This window comes from Manis pentadactyla, chromosome 14, assembly GCF_030020395.1.
Source record: "Manis pentadactyla isolate mManPen7 chromosome 14, mManPen7.hap1, whole genome shotgun sequence".
In the NCBI taxonomy this organism is placed as follows: Eukaryota; Metazoa; Chordata; class Mammalia; order Pholidota; family Manidae; genus Manis; species Manis pentadactyla.
The window spans coordinates 25,309,352-25,323,362 of NC_080032.1; the positions used below are offsets into that span (position 1 = coordinate 25,309,352).

At 48.0% G+C, this 14,011-nt stretch overlaps 1 protein-coding gene across 32 annotated transcripts in view; it reads right to left on the minus strand.

The window, feature by feature from the left end:
- EP400 (E1A binding protein p400) overlaps positions 1-14,011 on the minus strand; it is a 101,226-nt gene that overhangs the window by 48,949 nt on the left and 38,266 nt on the right. For all 32 annotated transcript variants that reach the window (XR_008993741.1, XM_036921887.2, XM_036921881.2 and 29 more), the window contains 10 exons: positions 11,565-11,672; positions 10,504-10,694; positions 10,073-10,250; positions 6,234-6,370; positions 5,108-5,277; positions 4,750-4,924; positions 4,538-4,674; positions 3,993-4,179; positions 1,446-1,609; positions 11-180 (listed from right to left, as the gene is read on the minus strand). Coding sequence is in view for 31 of the 32 variants with exons in the window: in XM_036921887.2 (XP_036777782.2) it covers positions 11-180; positions 1,446-1,609; positions 3,993-4,179; positions 4,538-4,674; positions 4,750-4,924; positions 5,108-5,277; positions 6,234-6,370; positions 10,073-10,250; positions 10,504-10,694; positions 11,565-11,672 (1,617 nt within the window). In the remaining variant the exon portion in view is untranslated. The remainder of the gene's footprint in view (positions 1-10; positions 181-1,445; positions 1,610-3,992; positions 4,180-4,537; positions 4,675-4,749; positions 4,925-5,107; positions 5,278-6,233; positions 6,371-10,072; positions 10,251-10,503; positions 10,695-11,564; positions 11,673-14,011) is intronic.

Sequence of the window (14,011 nt, forward strand, 5' to 3'; positions counted from 1 at the left end):
TGCACCATACCTTTTGCATCTGGATTTGCAGAGAATGTGGCAATTGGCGGCCGTCCCCGAACGTGGCCCTGAGGTGTGGCAGTGGCTGGAGCGGAGGTCGCAGTCCGGGGTGGGTGTGTGCTGGGGAAAGCCATAGTGCGACCCTCGGGCTTCTGGCCATACTGCACAGGCTGAAACAACCTAGGCACCCGTCATGCAGGAAGGAAGACACAATATTGCTGAGCAGACCAGGACACAGGACCGCCCAAGTGCAGCACAGCCCTGCACGCAGGTGCAGCTTAAAGATGGGTGGTACAGGCTCCCACACAGGGCACTCAGCAGCTTATCAAAGGCCCTAGGGATGTGCTGACAACACAGTACATAGTAGTGACCCTCACCACGCTGGTGACACTGGCTGAATGTGATTTTAATTTGCAAGATAAGTTGGGGTGGAAAACCACCACACACCACTGGGTAACAGGGTGGAAATGGGCAAGGCACTGGCAGGCTCAGCAGGGAGCCTGCAAAGGGCACTCCCATCCCCACCCCCAGCTGCTGTCCTCAGCCTCCTCATCACACAACGGGCTCTTCCTGTTCCTTTTATTCAGAAACTAAAATGGCAGGAATTGTTTACTTCCAAAGCCCCCAGGGAATAAGGCAGGTAGAGGCAGGCGAGACACTGCAGCCTGCTGCCCATGCACACTGGGCAGGGACGAGGGGATCAGGCAGGGTAGGGAGGGGCTCCAAGTCCCCAGGGAAGTCACTCCAGATTGGGGCAGCCAGAGTGGGGGGCCAGTCTGCTGAACTTTCTCCCTAAAACATCTTTTTCTAAAATATCTATTTTTCTTTTTCTTTCCTGATTTTAACCTGAGCATAGGATTTTGCATTTTTCTACCTCGCTGGATCCAATCTACTTTGAACCATTTGTCTGGATTTCATCATCTAGCACATTCTGCCCCTCCCAGCCTCAAGGCACCTTATAGTGGCAGCTTCAAATGCCCTCTGGATGTCCCTTATGCTGTAGCCAGGGGTAGAGCCCTCTGCCTGCCCATAGGGCCAACACGGCCCACCACAGTCCCTCTGCCCCTGCTGTGTGCTCACCTGGTCACGACAGCTGCCACCACACCACACACCTGACCTCCAACCCTGACCCCCTCCCCACTCAGATCCCTCCCAAAGCAAAATGCTGATGCAAAGAGCCATTCAGCCAATGAGTGGCCACAGAGCCTTGCCAGAGGTACAGGGCCTGCACCTGCCATTCATCATTAGCCACTAGAGGGTGTGTGAGCAATTTTCTTCCGCAAGCTGCAGCCCGGGCTCTTATTGCCCCAACCGTGTCCTCCCTGGTCTCCCTGAGGGGCGGTGGGTCCAGGGGCAAGGGAGACATCGACCAGACCCCATGGCGAGTCACAACCAGCCAAGACCCACCAGAGATGGGCAGGAGCAGTAAGCCCCACAGCACACACCTGCTAGGCTTCAGCCTGATGGCCACTGGCCTGCTCACCGGCGGCACCACACACAGCTCCTCCATGAGCTTCCGGGACACCTTCCTCCTGCTCAGCACATCTGCCTCGTGGCGAGCCATTTTACTTTCTAAGCCAATAAGGTCAAATATGGAAAGATCGGTGTCCTGCAGGAAGAGAACACAGCTTTGCTGTGTGAGGCAGCAGGAAAAGCACCAGAGAGTCAGAGTAAGACAGTTCCAAGCTGGGCAGATGGGCCCAGGAGGCAGCCATCTCCCAGAGGCACTCCTGCACACCGTCCCTTCACATCCAGTTGGGGTCTGTGCCCACTTGGGCTTGGCCAGGCCACCAGGCCTTGGTTTCCCCATCTTTAAGATGGGGGTGATGGCAGTGGGGATGGGGAAGGCAGAGGGGAGAGGCAGACTAGACTCAGCCAAGGAGACAGCAGGGAGTCGCAGGTCTGCCAAGCAAGGTTGACCCAAGTGCCGGCTGGGCCTAGGAGTATATTCCTCAGGCAGATGATTGAGCCCCTGGCTGGGGCAAACCCTCGCATGCCTGGCCCACCCTCTGTGCGCCCACCCTCTGTGCTTCTTGAGGATTAGGATGGACACACAGCCCAACTCCGTCAGGACATGCAGCAAGGGAGAACCCCCACCCCTCCATACCCAGGTAGGGACACAAAGGGGGCAGCCACCACTGTTCAAGTCTGGTGGGCCTCAGGCTGAATGTGGAGTCAACGTCTGACCCCACGACTCCACATCCCAACCTGTGCCCAAGTGAAATGAAGCACATGCACACCAAACCAGTCCACAGCAGCATGCTCCTAATAGCCAAGGGGTAGAAATTACCCCCATGTGGGTTGATGAGCAAATGAAGAGTAGACGTCACGTCCATCCACACACGGAATTTGATTCAGCCTCAAAACGGAAGGAAATGCTGATGCCAGCCACCACGTGGATGGCTCTGAAATACTATGCCAGTGAAGTAAGTAAGCCAGACACCCAGACCATGTCATATGATTCCATTTACATGAAACGTTCAGATCCACAGATGACAGAGTGGGGCTGCCCGGGGTAGGGAGCAGGCAGGGATGGGAAGTCACTAATGTGTGACTTTTCTCTCCAGAGCAATGAGGTATTCCAGCATTAGTGCAGAAGGTGGCACAACTCTGTGAACAACCTAAAACCAACCCACTGTATGCTTGAGAGGGGTTTTATGGTAATGAACGGTCTCAACATAGCTGTTTTCAAAATGGAAGCACCACATAAAAAGTACCACCTGTGAGATGCCCCTGACACCTTGAAGCAATCTGTCAGACTCTCCTATATCTCCCAGAGCTCCATTTTCTCTAACTCAACAACAGGTGGGTGGTGGGTGATGTGGCGTCTCACCCTGAGCTGACTCACTGCCCTGCTCGCCACCTGCCAAACCTCAGAACATCACATCCAACTGGTTCCCTCCTCCCAACCTCCCTCTGCACTGCACAGCCTACCCAAGACACAGAGAGGCTCCCAGTTCTTCACATTTGCGAGGCCCCAGGCCCTAGGAGCCAGCACCTACCCAGGAAGAGAGCAGGGATGAACACCACCTGCCCGCTGCCCAGTGGGCCTAGGCAAGCTCTGTGGCCTCCTGAGTACAAACCAAAGTTGGTGAGTCTTCCTCACAGAAGGGGAAAGAGGGCCCAAGAGAGCACAGCCCTAGTCCCACTGAGACCCAGTGAGCTTGGCATATGCCTGTTCAGTATCACTCAACCTAACCCAATTTTTTTTTTAAATGTTGGTTTTGTAAAAAATAACTTTCTTTACCAAAACATGCAAACAGAAATGTAAGTATTTTTTTGGTTAAAAAATAACCAAATTTCCATATAGACAGATATTCTACAAATAGATTACTAACATTTTAATAATCTTTCCACACACGTGAAAATTATGAGAATGGAGGTGTGTGGTGGGGGGCCAGAGAAACTGAGATTTGGCTGTCCTGTTCACTGCTATTCAGGGACTAGAAAAATGCCAGACACCAGGTGGCATACAGTACATACTCACTTTATGAGTGAAAACAACAAAAACCGAAAGTAACACGCACCAGACGCCTGGGTGCTGAGTACAGCCCAACCCTCTCCCAGCAGGCCTCTGGATCACTAGATCACACGCATTGCAGGGAAGGGGGGTGGCAGGGAAGGGGTGGCCCACCCAGGGGGGACCCACCCACAGCCCCAGTGTGTGGGAGGGACGAGGTCAAGTCTGGGCCATGGTCAGGCTGCATGCACACAGGAACAGACCTGCCCTGGCTCACCCCAGGCCCCCTCTGCCCACCCAGCACCGCAGGCCAGTTCTCACAATCCAAGGGCACATGTGGCGTGGTGTGAGGAAGACTTGTGCTCTTTGGCACTGTGTGCATGCTCCCATGTGGCTCCAGAGGTGGACTGTGTCAAGTGGCAGGCAGGGCACAGAAGTCATGAGGGGAAGGCGTGCAGGTGTGGACTTCCCAGAGCCGCCTGCAATGCTGGAGCAGGCCTCAGGCAGATGCCCTCCCAGACCCTCTCCTCACCTTCCAGGGGTCTCGATCAAGTGCCCTGAGGATGAGGGAGGCCAGGCAGTACTGCAGTGGCCCCGCTGCGTAGGACGATTCTGGCAGCCGGGGCTCTACCAGACCAGGGTGGTTGCAGATGCGCTGCAGCCGCAGGAGGATGCTCAGCACATCCACGAAGTGCCCACTCTTCAGGGCTTCTTGTGTCCTGCTCCAGGAAGACACCAGCACTGCCGTCAGTGCGTGAATGTGCCCAGGCCCCACTGAGCCCCTGCTGACTCTGCACACATGCCGCTAGCACCCCAGACTGGGTCAGTAAGCCAGTTCATGGGAACACCCAAGCCCAATTACCCTCCGCAGGCTACAGGTCTCAGACTCAGTGCCACAGCGAAGCAGGCAGGCAGCCAGAGCACCAGAGGTGAGGTCTGATAGGGTGCCACACCCATGCCCCCTCTCAGCAGGGAAGGTGACACCCAAAACAGCAGCAAGGATGTGCTTGAGCCCAACTGACTAGGGCATCCTCACAGCTGAGGGTGAGAAAGCAGGCAGCCTGGGGCAGTGCATACCCCGGCTGCAGAACGACGTCCTCATACAGGGCCTTCTGCCGGCTCGACAAGCGACACTTCAGCACATGCTCATACCTCCTCGCCAGCTGCTTCTCCACATCCCTCTTAGTCCTCCTCAAGATAAACGGCTGTGTCACCTGGAAAGAAGATGACCAGCCAAAGCAATGCTACCACGCCCTTGTGCCCAGACAGGCCCACTGCACAGCACGCACCCGGTGCAGACGTATGACCACTTTGTGGTAGTAGTCCTGGCTCTCCTCGCTTGGCGCCTTCAGGGGCAGGTGCAGGTATGGTCTGGACAGGCCTGGTATTAGGAAGTGCGCCATGGTCCACAGCTCCAAGAAGGTGTTGTGCAGGGGTGCATCAATCAGGAGCAGGCGCTGCTGACTGCATAGAACCAGAGGCCACATCTGAGATCCAAGTGCTTCGCGTCTCTGCCGCCCGCCGTGCTGGGAGAGGCACGGGGATGCCAGCAGAAAGGCCATCCTCTATGTGTGCAATCCCCTACATGTCTTCAAAAGAATGTTATGTGACAGCAGCAATACAGAACCAGGAGGGCAGGGGACTAACCTGTGCAGGGCGAACACAGCTCCCCAGTGCTTCTCTGTCATGCTCTTCACGCGCTGCATCTCATCGATGACCAGGCACTTCCAGCGCACGCGTGTGAAGGCAGCATGGCCCCTGAAGAACTGCTTGTAGGACGTGATGCACACATGGAAGCTGTTGGGTTCCATCCACCCCTGTGACACATGGGATGAGGCCTGTCTCCCCTTGTCCTTTGGGATTAATTAAACCTGGGGACACTTCTGAGTGTACTCACCCTGAGTTAACCTGCACCCACCCATAATCACTCCATTCACTTGCTCTTGATTTCATAGACAGCAGCTGGGTTTGTGGTTCTACAATTTTTCCCTCTAGGAGTCTACAGTACTTGTGCAGATGAAGTAAGAACTTGCTTTGGAGGCATTTGCACTGCTTCGGGAAGCAGGTTATATCACACAGCATCCTGGAGTGGGGTTGGCACTTACAGCTCGTAAACCAAGCAAGGGAAAACATGTCCTCAAGGTGGCAGGAAATGAGGGTCTGTGTTGCAAATGACTGCACTATAAGCTTTTTAAAAACAAATAACCAGAGGTAGTCAATAAAGAAGACACTACTCAACAGAGCAGAGTCTAGTGGCGAGCCAAACCTCTATGCTTAATGAGAAATTGTGACCATAATACCCTATACTAAGAATTGGTACTAGGAACTGTTGGGCAGGAAAAAGGTGTCCAAACCTGTTTCAGAAGCTTCCCTGTATATTAGAAACACTCCTGACACACACTACCATGGGCTTACCGTATGGGTTTATAATCAGAACTCTCAACACATTGCAACCTCCCGCTGGTGCCTGTTATAACCCCTGGTCTACAACTGAAGAAGAAGGCAGCATCTCCAGGGACTTCTGCCCGTGAAGTGGAGGCCAGCCCTGCAGGACACCACTCCCTGCCCTCCTTGCAGCAGAGACCCGTTTCTTGGGTGGAGTCTGTGCTTTCAGGAACTCCAAAGCCAGGAACAACTTGGAGGTCTGGTATCTCACAAATAAGGGGTTTACAACAATTACACTAATAAGCACATCTTGACATTTTGAAATTCATCTTCTACAGGAATTGAGAAGTTTCCTATTCAGTTTCATTTTGCATTTACAGTAAAATACCTGTCTCTTTGCTCTGAGCTCCCTATGGCTGCCAACATACAAGAGGGTCTTGAGCCCAGGACACCAGCGCTTTAGCTCGAGTTCCCACCTCAGAGTGCTGCAGCTCCTCACGATAACGAGATGGGGGCCCCAATTGCCTATGAGACAAAGACACAGAATTCTCTTTAGAAAACCACCCATCAGGCCCAGGCGTCTGGCACTGTGTGGATCAGCGCACTTTGGTGGGTATGTGTGGGAAGTCCCAGTGCACCACCAAAACCGACACCCAGATGGGACACATGGCATCCCCCCCACCACAGTCTGGGACAGGCTGCTGCTGCAGGACTCGAAGGTTGACACACGGGAGGCACGTAACTAAATTACTAACCACTGAGGGAAATGAGCACCCAAACCACAGTGAACCCCCGTGAGCATGGGGAAGAACCCACATCTCTGGGGATAGCACTTGGAAAGCAAAACAAGTGCATTGGGGTGTGCCCTCACTCAGCTAAGCCTGGGAACAGGCAGCCCACCACCAAGTTATGCACTTGACTCAGGCTCCTGCTCATCGAGGTCTCCAGCCTCTGGTCAGAATACCCCCAAACCATCCCAAAATGTATGGTTTCAGTTACATTCTTTTGAAAGTAAGGGCTTTTTCACATTATGAGAGTAACATGCATAACAAATTTTAACTGCTGTGCTATAAATAAAACATTAACTGAAAGACAGAAATGGCAAACTTGCAAAACAAGTTTGCAATATACACATCTACACTGTCACCACTCATGTAAAGAGTATGTCTACTAGTTCTGAAGAAGAACCACCAAGAGGAAAATGAACACTGATGTGAGCAGAAAGCTCAAAGAGAAAAAAATGCAAGTGGACAATGAACTGTTCACAAGGCACCACCTCACAAGTAGGAAAGTGAAAATCAACCCAGATGCCATTTTCCCCCCAAGGAGATACAAGGTTTTTTTAAAAACTAGTGTTTAGCACACTGCTGCATTTTTGGACAGGAACAAGGTGTTTATGTGTGTGTCTGCAAACACTGACGGGAGCCCAGGGACATAGGACAGGGTGGCAGGGGTGGGACTGACTATTGCTATCCAGCTGCTAAGCCCTTGCTGGACACCCAGGCTACCGAGGAACCAGAGCACTACCAGGAGAACAGCACTACCAGGCAAGCAGCATCCAACCAGAGAGACAGGAGAGCAAGTGTCACTACAGCATGAGGCAGGCTGCCACATGGCACCTGTCATGCTGTGCGGAGCGGCACAGAAACCGGGCCGCCTGCTCAGCTATCTACACACTGGTTGTAAGTGGGATACTGGCATCAACAAAGTCTTGGTCACAGCCTGGGGGATTCTGTATTTTTTTTTTGGTATCATTTATCTACAATTACATGAGGAACATGTTTACTAGGCTCCCCGCTTCACCAAGTCCCCCCCACATACCCCTTCACAGTCACTGTCCATCTGTGTAGTAAGATGCTGTAAAATCACTACTTGTCTTCTCTGTGTTGCACAGCCCTCCCTGTGCCCCCCACGCACTACACATGCTAATCGTAATGCCCTCTTTCTTTTTCCCCGCCCTTGTCCCTGCCTTCCCACCCATTCTCCCCAGTCCCTTTCCCTTTGGTAACTGTTAGTCCATTCCTGGGTTCTGTGATTCTGCTGCTGTTTTGTTCCTTCAGTTTTCCTTTGTTCTTATACTCCACATATGAGTGAAATAATTTGGTATTTGTCTTTCTCCGCCTGGCTTATTTCACTGAGCATAATACCCTCTAGCTCCATCCATGTTGTTGCGAATGGTAGGATCTGTTTTTTTCTTATGGCTGAGTAATATTCCATTGTGTATATGTACCACATCTTCTTTATCCATTCATCTACTGATGGACACTTAGGTTGCTTCCACATCTTGGCTACTGTAAATTGTGCAGCGATAAACATAGGGGTGCATCTGTCTTTTTCAAACTGGAGTGCTGCATTCTTAGGGTAAATTCCTAGAAGTGGAATTCCTGGGTCAAATGGTATTTCTATTTTGAGCTTTTTGAGGAACCTCCATACTGCTTTCCACAATGGTTGAACTAATTTACATTTTGGGGGATCCTGTATTATATTTATTTAAAATAACAGTGAAGGATTAAAGATGGCAGAATAGGAAGGCAAGATGGAAACTTCCTGCCAAAAATAACATAAAAGAGGAAAATACAGCAAATGCAACCAGGCCTGAAAACAACCTGAAGACTGCAGAACAGAACCCCTATACCTGAGGAGGAAGGAGGACCACATAGGAAAGGACCAGAAAGCACAGTAGAGACATCTAATAAAAAGGAAGAAACACAAAATCCGACAAAATAAGCAGGCAGAGGAATTTGATCCAAACAAAACTACAAGACAGAACCCCAGAAAGAGGGCTAAATGAAACAGAGATCACCAATCTTCTTGAATAAAGATTTCAAAATAAAAGTCATAAACATGCTCACGGATTTACAGAGAAGTATTCAAGATCTCAGGTAGGACTTCAACAAAAAGACAGAAAAGCTGAAAAAGCCACTCAGAGCTGAAGAACACAGTATCTGAAATGAAAGATAAAAGGGAGGGATTTACAAGTAAATTAAATCATACAGAAGAGATGGTAAATGAAATAGAAATTAGAGAAAAGGAAAACAAAGAAGCTGAGGAACAGAGAGAAAAAATGATCTTTAGGAATAAAAGAATAACAGAGCTATGTGACCAAATGAAACAATATTTGCATAATAGGGGTACCAGAAAGAGAAGAGAAAGACAAAGGGATAGAAAGTATCTTTAAGAAAGTAATTGTTGAAAACTTCCCCAATCTGGGGACGGAAATAGACACTCAAGTCATGGAAGCACAGAGATCCCCTAAAAAAAAGAACCCCAGGAAAACACCACCAAGACATATAATAAAAATGGCAATGATCAAGGATAAGAAGAGTGTGTTGAAAGCAGCCAGAGAGAAAAAGATTACTTATAAAGGAAATCCCACCAGGCTATCAGCAGACTTTTCAACAGAAACTCTTCAGGCCAGAAGGAAATGGAACGATATATTTCATGTACTGACAAAGAAGGACCTCCAACCAAGAACCCTCTACCGGACAAGATTATTATTTAAATTTGAAGCAGGTGTTAACTTCCAGATAAACAAAAGTTGAAGGAATTTGCCACCACTAAGCCAGTCTTACACAATATGTTAAAGAGATTGCTGCAGATGGAGATGATCCTAAGGCTAAATAGCTTTCACCAGTGAGAATAAACCCACAATAAAGGTAGTAACCAACTAATTACCAAGCAAGCATGAAATTAAAACAAGACAAAAGAAGCAAAATCAGTCAAGGGATACAAAAAGTACAGATTGAGAAATCTGGAGGAGGAAGAGGAAGGGGAAAAAAAGTACCTTTAGATTGTGTTTGAAATAGAGTAATCAGCAGTTAAGATAGACTACTATATAGTAAAGAAGCTATTCTTGAACCTTTGGTAACCACAAAACTAAAGCCTACAATAAAGACACACATACAAAACTAAATAAATTTTTTTTTAAAAAGAGAGAAATACAACACTAAAGAAAAACATCAATAACAAGAGAAGAGTATAAGAAAGAAAGGAACAGAGAGGAGCTATGAAAAAAACAGCCAAAAAACAATAAAATGGCAAAATAAAAGTGGGTTACTCAACCTAGTGTTAACTGTGAACATGGGTTTTCTTTGTTCATGCAAGTATCTCTGAAGCCCTATTCTCTCTGGCCCTGGACCAGAGAAAGGCCCTCCCTGTCCTCAGGCCAGATGCACTGCCTATGGGTCATCTTAGCCAATACACGCTGTTCAAAAAACAAGCTCTTACCTTCATTACAAGCAAGGTGAGCAAAAAAAGCAATCATCTGCACTGTTTTACCAAGCCCAGCTTCATCTGCCAATATGCCATTAAGGTTCTTCCGGTAGAGCTTGGCCAGCCAGTCCAGGCCAATCTTCTGATAATCTCTGAGTGCCCCATACAAAAGCGATGGGGTGCCCAACTTCACCTGCAGTGACAGACAAACAAGTAAGCAGCTCTCTCCTTGTAACCATCACAACTGTACCTCCAAAGCAGACACAGCCACCACACGATTAGCCTACTGAACATCACGAACATGGCCTACAGATAACAGGAAAAGAACACCGCTATTTGCTTTTCGTAACAATGTCTGCAATTGGGACAAAGAGTGTATGTGGAGCATGGAAGCCTTTCCCAGTCTCACCAAGGCACCACCCCCATGCGGAAGCACAGCGCCTCACCGCAGGGCTGATCCGCGCACTGCCCTTGGGCAGGACAGCCTCAGCCACAGCGGTCACTTCTGCGATGTCCTTTGTGTGAGGTTTCCCGAGAGTCACTCTCTCTGCAGCTTTAAACTGGTCCATAATGAACAGCGAGTCAATGAGCACCACATCCTTCCCACTCTCCCAGTCACCTGGGCAGTCTTCTGCCTCTGCGAGCGATGGACAAATGGGTTTTATGAGCCTACTTATCATTTAAAGAAAGGTGGCAGGTGGGGGGAGTTGACAGAATCCACATAGTTGAAGTACAGAATTAAGCAGTTTTTTAATTCTAATCTGATTTATGTACCTGACAATGCCACCCAGATGAACAGGTACAGACTTAGGAAACTCTCAAGAATGGGCCAACTCTGGAAAGCCCTCCAGGGAGAAGTGGAGAATGTCTCCGTAGCAAGTAGGAGCTAGTATCATCAATCGACTTACAGTCATCTGAGGGTTTAGTGACTACCCCTCCACCACCAAGATAGGAAGCAGTTCCAAATATGGGCAAGCAGGGACCCAATCCCTCTAAATCCTGTTGTAAACAGCACAGGTCCTGAACGCCCCTAGCCACCCCTCCCCTCCCCTCTCCCAGGCCATCTGTGTCTGATCATCAGTACAAGTGCAAAAAGAATAGGGGAAGTAGAGTCTTTGATGGCCTGTGTGTCTATTTGGAATGTCTAATAAAAGTAAAATAAACACCTTAAAATTGGTGTATTAAACAAACATAGCACAGCCTGAATAAATATATAAATTTAGATCCACAAAACAATAATTCATATAAATCTGGAGAAAAATATTTCTACATCATTCACAACTTGATCAAGTGCTCTGATAATGTGCCAAGTTCATAAATGAAAATAAAAAGCCTAAAATTCAGTGAAACTGTTCAATATAAAATTACATATTAAAAATATTTCCAACTTCTTCTTTCATCAGACTAGAAGAATGATGGTGATTCTTGAGCTCTGTCCCAAGCACCTTCTCTGGAGGCACATCCTGCTTTTGTCTTATGCTGAAATTTTCAAAGATGCCAAACAGACCTTCTTCCTCGCTTGTCTCCTCACTGGCAGGGTTAGGCTGGGGCCACTGGAAATTCGGCAGAAAGGCACCCTCATACAACTTCATCAGGTCAACTAAGGGCAGTTCAGCTGGAAAGGATTGCAGAAGAAAGTGGTTATTTTACACCAACACTGTGGGTGAGGGAGGAAAGCACACCTGGGAGGGTCAAGTGAAGGGAAAGGACCCTTACCACAGATGTGCCTTTTCCTGGCTTTAAATAGTTCCTTGGACAAAGTATATATTTTCTAAAAGCACATTTACATTTTCCAAAACTAATGATTGCCCACTACTGACACAAGGTCTAAGACATTTTCTTTATAAAGACAAGAATCTTCAAAATGAAATGAAAAAACTCTTTTACTCATAAAAGAAGATGTATTCTCAAATAATCTACTAAGTGTACAGGGAAATCCACAGACTAATAAACAAAAATATGAAAAATACTAATGGTGGAAAGTAATCAGTAGATATGATACTCAAAAATACAAAATATCAAATAAAAGTCAAACAAAAAATATTTTTAAATTATGGTAAAAGACTGTTAATGTTTTGTATAAAAAGCTCACCCTAATTGATTAAAAACCCACCACAGTAAAGTGCCAGTTGTAACAGGCAAAGGGTGTGGGGCTTTCTCACACACAAACCACACGGTCCAGGTTCAGGAGGGGCTCCTAACTGGGCATCTCTGCAAGTCATATGGTGCACAATTGGGCCTCTACTGAAGTGGCAACCCTCCTCAAAGTCATAACGTTGGAGGAGTATAATGAACCAGGCTCTCAAGCACTGCAGGCAAAGGCATAAACCAATTTCATGTTTCTGGAAACCAGTATGGAAAGCTGAAGACTCTAAAATCTTGCACCCTCTGACCTCCTTATTTCTATTTCCATGTGTCTGTCCAGCGCAGTAAGCAGACACTCAGACTCAGACTCATACTCAAGCAGTCCCACACAGTGCCACATACAAGCAGGAGAAGCATGTTAATGGAGCCGAATACTTGTGATATGTGGCTGCTCTGCATGTGTACTTTAGGTCAGTAACGTGTGGTCAAAGTAACAAATGCCATGTGGAAGGACCCCAAACGAGCAATACTAAAGACGCCTCTCATTTAAGACTAAAAAACAATCCAGTGATTTCATTTGTTTGTAATTTACATATTCATCATACCAAGAAAAATCAATTGTAGAGTCTAGGTGGTGGGTATATGGGTGTGCATAAGGTTCTTTCCACTTTTCTATAAATTTGAATGCTTTCATAATAGAATGCTGGAAAATGTACATATACATCATATAATGGCTAAGTAGGAAAAAACAGGAGTAACAACTAAAAAACAACTGCAACAAAATAATTCATTAAGGTGTCTTAGAACAAAATACACAGAAATTAACAGCCTTCACATACATACCTAGTTAGGAAGTATAATGGAGAATACTCCATATAGTCAGAGAGTTAAACACCGAAACTAAACTTGTCAGAAAGCACGAACAGGTTCCTGGGCAGTGTGAGAGGAGGCCTGACAGGGCACAGCCTTGACTGGTAAGACTCAGCACACCTCCCAGCGACACCATCCCCACCCACACGGGCCAGGGCTAACCTGGGTGACCTCCAGGTGGTGTGGCTTGCAAGGGTCAGCGGTGAGAACTGCCTCACTTGGAGATCACCTGCTCTGGGGAGGCCAGCCACCAGGCCACCATGTAATGAGGATGTGTCCCATGTGAGGGACTGCCAACAGCAAGCAAGCCTGTTGGGGGACGGGGTGGAGGCCCAGCCTTCTGATGGCCTTGCCCTTGTGAGGCTTGAGCAGAGACACAGCCCGCAGTGCCCAACTCCTGACCCCCAGGAACTGGTAAAGTGCTGAAGCACCAACTGAGCACAGAAGCTAACATGCCAAGGATGCATGTGGCCATGAGAAAGCCGGACTGAAAGCGTAAGTAAGAGAGGAGGGAAAATGAGCTCTGCGTTTGAACCATGCAAGTACAACTAACGCCCACTGCACTCGGCCTTTCTGGGTTAAGTATTCCCTCTCTGATCAAGGATAAACCACAGGCACCCACCACAGCACCCCTAGTTCTATGCTTCACTCCAAGGAAAAGTTGTCACTCTTCACAGATGAAGCGAGTGTACACACAGAATCATGCCAGAGTTCAGCAGGGGCAGTGGATTTAAGATTAACACACAAAAATCAGCTGCATTTCTGTATACCAGCAACACACTGAAAATGCAGACCTAAAAAATACAGCATTTGCTACAACTTCAAAAACAGTAATAATGCCTAGAAATAAATCTAATAAAAAGCATGTGATCATAAAATGTGACTAGAAGCCGCTGAAGAGGACATCAGACTGGGAGAGGCTGACTTCATAAAGACGCAACTCTCCAACCACCACTAACTGAACTGAGCTGACTCTAAGGTATTTCTGAAATGAGCCCA